A 12,500-nucleotide genomic window follows, 5' to 3' on the forward strand; every position below is an offset into this window, starting at 1 on the left:
GAGAGGGAGAAAATATCGGCGGCTGAGCCGTGATTCGAACCAGCGCGCGGCGTTCAGATTTTCTCGCTTCCTATGCGGACGCGTTACCTCTAGGCCATCACTCCACACCTGAGACAGAGACACTGAAAGCAGATACAAGCTACTTTGTATAGCCTGAATTCTTTGCTTTAATTAACAGGAAGCCAATGAAGTGTTCTGAATAGTGATGTTGATCTTCAGTTTCATGCCTGGGTTTACGGCCGAGTACGAGTCGTGATTCTGAATGTGTTGAAGTTTGTTCAGTTTGTTACAACTTATATTAGGAGACCAGCGAGAAGAGAGTTGCAGTTGTCTAATCTGGATAGTATGAAGGAAACAGCAAGTTTGTTGGCAGCAGCAGCAGTGGAAAGGAAAGAACTAATTTTGCCTAACCGATATATGTGTGTGTGTGTGTGTGTGTGTGTCCCATGGCACAGCCATTCTGCAGCCGCGTCACAATAATTTGCCGCACGGTCACATGATATAGTGAAGTGTCTTACCACCTCGCCACAGACGGCTAGCTGTTTCCGGTCCGTGCAGTTCACAGCGGTCATCTGTCATCAGTTTGACTGTCAAGCCGTCTGGGCCGTCTTGGTGGTGCGCACTGTTCCGTGCTGGTCACGTTTCTGTATCAGTGGTAGTCTTCAAGGGCAGGGCTTGATATTTCTGCAACAGTAACAGTGTTGTGTTGTGTTGTATTGCATTGCGTTGTATTCAGTTGTGTTGTATTACTCTATCGTCACAACAGATTTCTCTGTGTGAAATTCGGGCTGCTCTCCCCATCATGGAGAATTATGCAGCGAGAGCGCCATACACACGCACGAACACGCATACGCACACACAATGTAAACACCCATTCACAAACACGCACACACACTGCACGAAGACTTCATGGGGGAAAGAGGGGTGCGGGGGAGGGTGGGGGGCACAAGGGAGAGGGGAGTGTAGAGGGTGGTAGGAGACAGACAGATTATTCTAGTAATAATATACAATTGTCAATATATCAAATTCCTTCCCGTCTCGACCTCAAAACGTACGTCAACTCAGCTTTCAGCATCACGTAATTATGATGTGAGAGCTGCACGTACAGGTTTTTGACGTTTTCAAGGTTCTGAACGACACGCTTTGGCGTACGACTCCCCCTCCCTCCCCCCCAAACGATGAATTACGTCATGGTGAATGCTGTCAAGGGCAGTTTCCAGATCTACAAGAAGCTATCATGCAGCAGCACAGTCTACCTATTGTGGTTTCAGTGTTTATCATAATGTGATCCGCATCAGTGTGATAACCAGTATTGCAGCAAAACGTACTGTGTCTTGCCTGGTCGAAATTCCACTAGTTTACTATTCTCCTTCTTCTTCATTCGTGGGCTGCTACTCCCACGTTCACTCGTATGTGCACGAGTGGGCTTTTACGTGTATGACTGTTTTTACCCCCCTCCCCCCGCCATGCAGGCAGCCATACTCCGTTTTCAGGGGGTGTTTACCACCCAATTAGTTGCTGAAATGCTTCTGCTGTAGTCCTGAATATAGATAATCCCGGTGGAGACTGCTGGTAAAAATGTGCAAGAAGTCTCCCTTTTGGGGAGTTGGGGGGGGGGGGGGGGGGGGGGTAGGCGGGGGGGGGGGGGGGGGGGGGCAGTTTGACAGATAAAATATTCCAGCTTCTGAGGAGGGGAGGGGTGGGTGGGGGGTATGAGGAGGAGGTGAGCTGATATGAAGCATCAGCAAAAGCATTAAAAGATTTGTTTGTCAGACTGAACTGACCAACCTTTCTCGTTGGCTGTGCTTGTTCTGGAACGTAAAGCCGAACGAACCAGTTGAAGACCGTTGACCTGGGTTACTCAAGAGCAAACCAACTCTCCGCCTTTATCTCTCTCAGACGCACGGATTTTCCGCGCGTCGTGTGCACTAAACTAAACGTGCACTGCCCAGCGGCTATCATACAGGACCAACCGGAGGACCGAGTTCCGAATCGAACCCCAAGGAAAAGTTGGTTTATTATTATTATTTTTTTTATTAACATATACAGAACAGAAGGAAAACAAACAAACAAACCAACAAAAAGCAAATAAATGAATATGAAAAAAAAGACACATAGCCATATATGATAGTCAGTCGTGTCCGACTATGACCATCAGAGGAGGCAACTGCTGTTCCGACTATTTGGGCTAGAATTTGATAAATGTGGAGAGTGTCTTGCCCAAGTTACATCCCCACTCTCTCGGCCAAGAGGGTTTTAGGACAGTCGGCGTTGGGATGGTTCCCAAAGGCCAACTAGCCCACAAGGCTGCAGCACTTAGAACCAGTGCAATTTTGCCTCCTAGTTTGAGAGTCATAGTCCTTCACAAAAGCCTAAGCTGTAAATGATTTCCCATTGACTGGAGAAACCATTGATAATACAGCTCTCACTTTGCTGTTGGCCCAAATGTAAAACTTACACAAAGCCATACAAACAATAAATGCTCTTCAAAGACTGTGGACCCGTTCAAAAGGATCTGTACTAATAAATAAGTCAAAAATTAAATTGATAAATAATCAATATCTCCTGGGTATACCTGCACAAAATATGCTGGATTTTAAATTAGTGATCATCATTACTTTCACAATAGGATATCATCATCTTAATATCTAATGAAATAACTGCTTATTCCGAACCATCCTACAGGATTGCTGCCCATTCTTATGATTATTAATAAGATTCATGTTTCAAAGATCCCAAGGAGAAGTTATCCGACATTTCTGATGACACAGAATCGAACCTGGAGAATGGGGTCAGACGGTGCAAGCTGATAAGATATGAGAAGAGGTGAATACACACACACACACACACACACACACACACACACACACACAAACCGCTTTATAAAAAGCTGGTGGCTGAGGATAGAACACTCTGGTTTATGTTACTGCACTGACATAGACTGCAGATACCCGTCTTGAGTTTTCAGGATGAAAGGCGCCGCCGTGGCTTGTCTGGTGCTGGTCTGCTGGGTTGTTGCCTCGGTGCATTCAGGTATGGCTGCTGGGAAGCGCTGTGTCTCCTGTATGTCCTGTCTGGTGGTCTTGTCTACCTATGTGTAGTCTGCTCCCCCCCCCCCCGTCCCCCCCGCACCCCCCCCCCTTCCACACACACCTCGCTTCCCTCCCAACATTTGTATCTGTCTGTCTGTCCACTCATCTCACTAAACAACAAAACGAACGCTACATAGAGACTCATCATCGCATCATTCGCTTCGCAAAATTATGCGTGGGAACTAATTGCTCAAAAGAAGTCAAGCTCAAGGCCATACCATAGTTGCAAGAGCTCTCTCTCTCTCTCTCGCTCTCGCTCTCTCTCTTCTTCTTCTCCTCCTTCTTCTTCTTCCTCTTCTTCGATTTCGTTGTTGTTGTTGTTTTTGTTGTTGCAGTTGTATTAACCTTCATAAACTTTGGATTTCAACGCCAAACACATATGCCATAAACCTTTTTTTTTTTTTTTAGTGCAAGGAAGCATCATATTCATTGTATGCATATTGTCAATATATTAGACATAACAACACACGGTACCAGTTAATTCATATAATTCTTTTTTTCTTTCTTTTTTTCTTTGGGGGGGGGGGGGGAGAGGGACTGGGGTGTGGGTTTGGGGGGTTTGTGGGGGGGGGGGGGGGGGATTCGGAATTCATATATTCTCCATGTAACATTTATGACGAAAATGCCTCTCGCTTCTTGCTGATTCTGTTCTCGTTTCCCACTGTCATGTTATTGTTTTTCTTCTTTCATCCGTTTCCTGTTATATTTTTCACGTTTCGAAGGCTGGATGAACAATAGCAAACGTAAGACTTTATGTTCTGAAAAAAATATATAATCAGACTAATGTGTGTGTGTGTGTGTGTGTGTGTGTTCGCGTGTGTGTGCGTGTGTGTGTGTGTGTGTGTGTGTGTGTGTGTGTTCGTGTGTGTGTGTAATGTCTGCGTCTGCGTGTCAGTATGTGCGTGCGTATGATTGTATGTGTGTTCATGTATTCCTTGTGTGTGTGTGTGTGTGTGTGTGTGTGTGTGTGTGTGCGTGCGTGTGGCAGTGTGCATCAACAGCCAGGGTGAGGCGGTACTGGAGGGGTCGGGGCCCTACATCGGTCTGGACCACTGCAACTCCTGCCTCTGTCAGCAAGGCCACGCCGTTTGCACCACCATCTTCTGCACGCCTGGGCACTACAGGTCAGCAGAGGCACTGGCGGCAGTGGACACTGACGCGCGCCCCACACGCGTGCGCGTGCGCGTGTATGCACACACAGACACAGACAACACACACACACACACACACACACACACACACGTTTTATTGTCTCTTGTAAACCTCAAGGTTTTATGACAATATAATTCTACTCTATTCTGTTTACACACAGACACAGAAAAACACACACACACACACACACACACACACACACACACACACACACACACACACACACAAACGTTTCATTGTGTCTAAAAAATCCATTAGGTTTTATGATAATATAATTCTATTCTCCTCGATTCTATTCACCACAGAGAGAGAGAGAGAGAGAGAGAGACAAACAAACAAACAAACAAACAAAAACCCGTCCTTTCTTCCAAGTTCGTCCCTCCGCGTAGAATCCTGTGATGTGGCCCATGCAGCTGACACAGTCATGGAAAGAGAGATGACATACATATGTAGTTATAATAATAATAATTAATAAATATTATTTTATTATTATTATTATTATTACTACCTTTTTTATATTATAATTTTTTTTTAATGTAAGCTTATCTATTATTTATTCACCTTTTTTTTTAATCTCAAGGCCTGACTAAGCGCGTTGGGTTACGCTGCTGGTCAGGCATCTGCTTGGCAGATTTGGTGTAGCATATATGGATTTGTCCGAACGCAGTGACGCCTCCTTGAGCTACTGAAACTGAAACTGAAAATGTAGTTATACCATCTGTTTGACGGATGTCAGCGAAAGTTGGCGAAACATCAACATCATCAACAACAACAACAACAACACACACACACACACACACACACACGGATAGTCTATTCATTTACAAGCCATTGCCCCCCTCATGAAAGGGGGTCATAAAATGAACATTTAAAAAATAAATCATTATAGACGAAACATACATTGCCCAGTGATATACACTCAGCGAAAGCAATATACAAGACACATACATGTGGAGTGATGGCCTAGAGGTAACGCGTCCGCCTAGGAAGCAAGAAAATCTGAGCGCGCTGGTTCGAATCAAGACTCAGCCGCCGATATTTTCTCCCCCTCCACTTGACCTTGAGTGATGTTTGGAATCTAGTCATTCGGATGAGACGAAAACCCAGGTCCCGTGTGCAGCATGCACTTAGCGCACGTAAAAGAACCCACGGCAACAAAAGGGTTGTTCCTGGCAAAATTCTGTAGAAAAATCCACTTCGATAGGGAAAACAAACAAAACTGCACGCAGGTAAAAATACAAAAACAAAAAAAATGGGTGGCGCTGTAGTGTAGCGATGCGCTCTCCCAGGGGAGAGCAGCCCGAATTTCACACAGAGAAATCTGCTGTGATAAAAAGAAATACAAATACAAAATACAAATATAGCACATGCGCTCATTCAGGTTACAATACTATATCACAAACAGCACTTTGTCAATCACTCGAAGACAAATCAAGAGTGCATCGTAGCTTAAACGATTTGCATTTGTAAAAAAATAAATTGATAGATTTTTGACAGTTTGTTTGCGATTAGATGTCGTAAGTAACGACAATCTTATTCATCTGGCTTGGGAACTATCAAATTTCACCGGGATGTATCGTACTCTAGGGTCTTCTTCTTCTTCTGCGTTCGTGGGCTGCAACTCCCACGTTCACTCGTATGTACACGAGTGGGCCTTTACGTGTATGACCGTTTTTACCCCGCCATGTAGGCAGCCATACTCCGTTTTCGGGGCTGTGCATGCTGGGTATGTTCTTGTTTCCATAACCCACCGAACGCTGACATGGATTACAGGATCTTTAACGTGCGTGTTTGATCTTCTGCTTGCATATACACACGAAGGGGGTTCAGGCACTAGCAGGTTTGCACATATGTTGACGTGGGAGATCGTAAAAATCTCCACCCTTTACACACCAGGCGCCGTCACCGTGATTCGAACCCGGGGCCCTCAGATTCACAGTCCAACGCTTTAACCACTCGGCTATTGCGCCCGTCGTACTCTAGGGTCATAATACATGACAAGACAGGACAGAGCAAAGCGCACTTCATTTTCTTTCTCATTCTTGTAAAGCGGACATAACACCATGAATTAGTTTCATTGTGTTCTCTGTGACGGTATGTGCGTTCAGCGATGTCCGAAATATCAAATCTAAGAGGAGAGAGAGACAGAGAGAGAGACAGAGAGAGAGAGACAGACAGACGGACAGACAGACAGACAGACAGAGACAGACAGTGACAGCGTTTAAGCTTCGATGCACTCTTACGTCGTAAAATTCATTTATTAAGCTTGTGCCACTTCTGATGACACGATTACTTAGTTAAGTGTATACTGCATGACAACGTATGATATTTGTCTTGCTTATTTTATTCTATTTTTTCTTCTCACATATGTTTTTGTCTGACAGACAGTGACAGAGACACAGAGAGAGAGAGAGAGAGAGAGAGAGAGAGAGAGAGAGAGAGAGAGAGAGAGAGTTCGCTTTTGTTTATATGGTTCAGTTAAACGACCTGTTGGCTGATAAGATCCAAATTTTCTGATTGATTGATTGATATGGATACTTAGCCTATATAGCGCCTATCCTCGGTCGGAGACTACGCTCTAAGCGCTTTAGAAACACGGGGTCATTTACTCAACAGGCTGCCTACCTGGGTAGAGCCGACTGACGGCTGCCAATTGGCGCTCATCATTCGTTTCCTGTGTCGTTCAATCATATTTTCAGGCACGCACACACATACACACTCAGACAAACATGTAACATTTTACGTGTATGACTGTTTATTTACCCCACCATGCAAGCGGTGGGTTCAGAACTGGAGTCATGGTCCGAAGATGGCGGTGTGGTTTAACTCACTCAGTACGACCAGTCCTCTCTTCTCCTCTACACAGACCCCTCGGATGTCCAGTGGGTGTCTGAGTGACCCAACCTTTAGTTTCCGTCGTCAGAATTGTGGTATTCTTTGTCAACATTCACCGCTTCAGTATAAGAGCCTATTTCGATGATGGTAATTGGGCTGAAACGCTGTTAACGTCGTCCCTTTCGCCGTTCGTATGGAGAGAGTTAAAAAGGGAGCTTCAGTTTCAGTGTCTGAAGGAGGTGTCACTGCGTTTAGAAAAAAAAAAATCTATAACTATACTGTACAGCACATCTGCTAGGTAGATGCCCGACCAGCAGCATAACCCAATACGCTTAGTCAGGCCTTGAGTGCGTGCTCTGTGTTGTGGGGGTGGCCGGGGGCACGTCTATGCATTTCCGTGTGTGTGTGTGTGTGTGTGTGTGTGTGTGTGTGGTGTGTGTGTGTGTCTTTGTGTGTGTGTGTGTGTGTGTGTGTGTGTGTGTGTGTGTCTGTCTGTCTGTCTGTCTGTATGTATGTATGTATGTATGTGCATGCGTGCGTGCATGTGTGTGTGTGTGTGTGCCCCGGCGCCAGTGTGTGTGTGTGTGTGCGTGTGTGCGTATGTGTGTGTGTATGTGTGTGTGTGTGTGTGTGTGTGTGTGTGTGTGTGTGTGTGTTGTTGTTGTTGTTGTTGTTGTTGCTGCTGCTGCTGCTGCTGCTGTCGTCGTCGTTGTCGTTGTTGTAGTAGTAGTTTCACCAATTTTCCCAGACATCCGTCAAAACAGACGGTATATATTGACTGCAATGATTAACTGTGACATCTTTTCTGTCCACGCTTTCTGTGCCAGGTGCATGGGGCCGGATCACAGGGTCTACACACAGGGACAAACCTTCCTGGCGGCGGATGGCTGCAACACCTGCACCTGCGCGGAGAAGGGCAATGTGGTCTGCACTCAGCTGAGCTGCGCCAAATAAAGTACTGGAGGGGAAAAACAAAACAAACAAGAGAGGCAAGGCCTTCAAGACTCACTTGTGATAAATTAAGTCCCCTAGCATTAATTACAGAGTAATTTCCCTTTTTTACTAACAGCACAAAAACGTTTGCAAAATAAATAAAACTTCCATGCTTAGCAAAAGAAGTTCCTGTTTGAACAAAAAATGATAATAATGACTGCTCTTCTTGTTGGGTCAGAATATCAGATCAAAGTGCCAAGTTTAGAGAATACAAAAAATATAAATATAACAGTAAACGCAGTTTGCATATAATTAGGCTTCTTTTTTTTTATTTTTCTGTGCCCATCCCAGAGGTACAATATTGTTTTAAACAAGATGACTGGAAAGAACTGAATTTTTCCTATTTTTATGCCTAATTTGGTGTCAACTGACAAAGTATTTGCAGAGAAAATGTCAATGTTAAAGTTTACCACGGACACACAGACACACAGACACACACACACACACACACACACACACACACACACACACACACAGACAACCGAACACCGGGTTAAAACATAGACTCACTTTGTTTACACAAGTGAGTCAAAAAGTCGTTGTTGATGATGATGATGTCGTTGTTGTTGTTGTTAGCTGCACCAAATAAAGCACTGTAGGGTGGAAAAAAAGAAAAGAAAACGTCGTTGTTGATGTTGTTGATGCTGTTGCTGTTGTTGATGTTGTTGTCGCTGTTCTTGTTTCGCCAACTTTCGCTGACATCAGTACGGCCAGTCCTCTCTTCTCCTCTACAGAGACCCCTCGAATGTCCAGTGGGTGTCTGAATGACCCAACCTTTAGCTTCCGTCGTCAGAATTGTGGTATTCTTTGTCAACATTCACCTCTTCAGTATAAGAGCCTTCCGCTTGCAATATTTTGATGGTGGTAATTGGGGTGAAACGCTGTTAACGTCGTCTCTTTTGCCATTCGTATGGAGAGAGTTAAATAGATGATACATCTTTCTGTCCTGATGCTTGTGTCCGGTGCATGGGACCAGATCACAGAAGGGCAGCGTGATCTGCGCTCAACTGAGCTGCACCGTATAAAGTACTGGAGGGGGAAAAAAGAAAACGAAACGTCGTCGTCGTCGTTGTCGTTGTTGTTGTTGTTGTTGTTCCTGCTGCTGCTGCTGTTGTTGTTGTTGTAGTTGTTGTTGTTGTTGTTTCGCCAACTTTCGCTGACATCCGTAAGACAGATGGCAAAACTGTGGCATCTTTCTCTCCATGCCTGTTTTTGGTGCACGGAGACATCACAGAAGGGCAGTAATATCTGCACTCAGCTGAGCTGCTTCCATATAAGGTACTGGAGGGGGGCAGGGGAATAAAAGCAGGAGAAAAGAAAGCGTCGTTGTTGATTTTGTTGTTGTTTCGCCAACTTTCGCTGACATCCGCCAAACAGATGATATCTGTAACTGTGACATCATATTATTTCTGTCCACATCTGTGTCGGGTACATGGGGCCAGGTAACAGACGGGCAGTAAGGTCAGCACTCAGCTGAGCTGCACCAGATAAAGGTAGATGCCCGACCAGCAGCATAACCCAATACGCTTAGCCAGGCATTGAGTGCGTGCTCTGTGTTGTGGGGAGGAAAAAGAAAGAAAGAAAAGGATCGAAAATAAATGAATTGGAGTAGTGTTGATGGAAAAATATATCCCCCACCCTCCTTTTTTTGTATTATTTTACCTGGACAATATCGAAAGTGCAACGTTACACACAATAAATTCGAAACAGTCCAATCTGCCAATGTCTTTTGTGTCCCGTTATGTCATTTATCTATTTTGTTGTTTTTTTCTTTACTGAATTTCTGTCCGTCTGTCTAATAATATTAGATAATATTGTTCGAAAACGGATGCGTGCATAGGCCTGCAGATCACCACGTCGATCTACTAATGCCTTTGTGGCTTGTTATGTTATTAATCTATTTTGGGGTTGTGTTTTCTTTTAGATATTATTTTTCAGTCTGTCTATCTATCAGACAGCAGGATCCCGAAGATGCTATTGTATGGCTAGCTGAAGGAAGGCCACCGCGAAGTTGGAAGACCCTGCAAGCGCTTCAAGGATACCTTGAAGACAAACCTCAAAGCCTGTGACATAGCCATCGCTTCCTGGGAAACTGATGCCCTTGACCGCTCTCGCTGGAGGATGCTGTGCTCTAGTAGCATAAAGACGTTTGAAAACAAGAGAACGCTGGCCGTTAAGGAGAAGCGTGAGCGAAGGAAGCAGGGCTCAATTTCTGGAGACGTTTTCCCTTGCAACACCTGTGGGAAGTGCTGTGCATCCAGAATCGTCCTCTTCTCCCATATGAGGACACACACCGACAGATAAACCTGCGTGGTTACTCATCCGTCGGTCCGACGGGAGACTCCATCATCTATCGGATAATATTGTTCGAAAATGGATGAGACGATAAACCGAGGTCCCGTGTGCAGCATGCACTTAGCCCATGTAAAAGAACCCACGGCAACAAAAGGGTTGTTCCTGGCAAAATTCTGTAGAAAAATCCACTTCGATAGGAAAAACAAATAAAACTGCATGCAGGAAAAAATACAAAAAAAGAGTGGCGCTGTAGTGTAGCGACGCGCTCTCCCTGGGGAGAGCAGCCCGAATTTCACACAGAGAAATCTGTTGTGATAAAAAGAAATACAAATACAAATATGCAACACCACATCTGCTGGGCAGATGCCTGACAGCAGCATAACCCAGCGCGCTTTTTCAGGCCTTGAATGCATGCACATCTATCATATTTGTGCACCAATCACGGTGGGTTTCTTCTTTTGCCAGGCGACAACACCTATGTCGCCATGGGTTCTTTTACAGTGCGCCAAGTACGTGCTGCAAAAGGGAACTCGGTTGTTTTGTTTTGTTTTGTTTTTTTGTTTTTTTTGGGGGGGGTTGTCTTATCCAAATGTCTAGAAGCTCACAGTCCGATTTTCCAATTAAACGTGGGAGAAAAAGCGAGGGCGGGAATCGAACCCAGACCCTCTCGGACCGGACACAGTACTCTGGCTGATGAGCGTCTTAACCATTCTGCCACCTTCCTCTTAAGAATGTCGGCATCCGTGAAGTGACTGTGTGATGTCCAGTCTTCCCATGCAAGCCCCAAACACTGGGAAGGAAGAAGCAGCCTCGTGTCCAGCTAATCCATTGGGGTTTCCCCGCGTGAGTTCGAATCCCATCCTCGTCGCCAATGTAAAGTCACCCTTATTTCATGCACTTGAATAACAACAGACTCGATGTTGAGCTGCGATCTGTTTAATTTTCTCCATACGAACGACGAAAGAGACGACGTTAACAGCGTTTCACCCTAATTACCATCATCAAAATATTGCAAGCGGAAGGCTCTTATACTGAAAGAGGTGAATGTTGACAAAGAATACCACAATTCTGTCGACGGAGGCTAAAGGTTGGGTCATTCAGACACCCACTGGACATCCGAGGGGTCTGTGTAGAGAAGAGAGGACTGGCCGTACTGAGTGAGTTAATGCCGCTTGTTCAGTAACGTCAACAATATATGCCTACGGGTTCTTGAATTACCCGGGTTACCAATAATCACTCATATCATAAGTGTCTGTTTATACATGAAACATGCAGACATTGCACCACGGACCCACTAACTTCACACTGTGCCCTTCAATGTATGTCCCTGCTCTCATGGTGACCTCAGATACGATTCCCATTCCACTTCCAAGCTTGTGGTGTGTTCTTGTCAAAAGTCCTCCTGGCCAGCCAGGTGTCGGCAGATTCCTGGGGACTGTCGCTTGAGGGACGTGTCTCCAGTGTGGAAGGACGCTCACTCACTCTGATCCCGCGACTAAGATTTTTTCTTTTTTTTTTCTTTTTTTTCTTTTTGCTGCCTCATCATCTGCACCATTTCAGTGGCATTACTCCCACGCCGCTCATTTAGATTCCCGCATACACGGCTACACCCGGGTTCGTCCGTCACAGTTCCAGCGTCGGCAGTCTGCAGGGAACCATCGATGTTAGGTCGCCAGGAGGCCACACACCAGAGGAGACCCTGCACTGCTGCTGACTGAGTCACTTCGGTGGTGTTCAGTGGTGCCTGTTCTGATACAACGAACTTAGGACACCACCTACTAAGCCCCCTACTAACGACAATTAGTCGCGGAGCCAGACTGAGTGAGCGTCCCTCCCAGAGTGGAGACCGCCACCACGTCCCTCCAAGAACAGCCCTCCATGAATCTGCCGACACTGAAGACATTGACAGGACTCACCCCAAGAAGTGGAGGGGTATCGAAACTGAGGTCACCGTGAGAGCAGGGCATGAAAGGCCACAGACAGAGAATTATACTGAATGATTTTAAGTTGTTGTTTTTTAACTTACGTTCACTCAAGGAAAGGCGCCCGTCTAAAGGGGAGCGATTTGATACAAAAGTTTAAACATTTTCACTGATCTTGATGAGGTTGACCCGAACAGTACACTGAGTCTAT

General features: G+C 45.4%; 1 protein-coding gene across 1 annotated transcript; it reads left to right on the forward strand.

Moving 5' to 3' along the window:
* Nucleotides 1-2,933: 2,933 nt before the first annotated feature.
* LOC143280638 (uncharacterized) lies at nt 2,934-8,192 on the forward strand. Its single transcript, XM_076585362.1, has 3 exons — nt 2,934-3,033; nt 4,081-4,216; nt 7,907-8,192. Exons 1-3 carry the CDS (start codon nt 2,970-2,972, stop codon nt 8,031-8,033), a joined length of 327 nt encoding a protein of 108 aa, XP_076441477.1. The 5' UTR covers nt 2,934-2,969; the 3' UTR covers nt 8,034-8,192.
* The last annotated feature ends 4,308 nt before the right edge of the window (nt 8,193-12,500 follow it).

The sequence above is a fragment of the Babylonia areolata genome, chromosome 3 (genome assembly GCF_041734735.1).
Source record: "Babylonia areolata isolate BAREFJ2019XMU chromosome 3, ASM4173473v1, whole genome shotgun sequence".
NCBI lineage: Eukaryota > Metazoa > Mollusca > Gastropoda > Neogastropoda > Buccinidae > Babylonia > Babylonia areolata.

Coding starts and splice junctions, on each gene's coding strand:
- LOC143280638 (XM_076585362.1), top strand. CDS start 2,970: ATGAAAGGCGCCGCCGTGGCTTGTCTGGTGCTGGTCTGCTGGGTTGTT. Junction 3,034..4,080: donor TGTTGCCTCGGTGCATTCAG/GTATGGCTGCTG, acceptor TGCGTGTGGCAG/TGTGCATCAACAGCCAGGGT. Junction 4,217..7,906: donor TGCACGCCTGGGCACTACAG/GTCAGCAGAGGC, acceptor TTTCTGTGCCAG/GTGCATGGGGCCGGATCACA.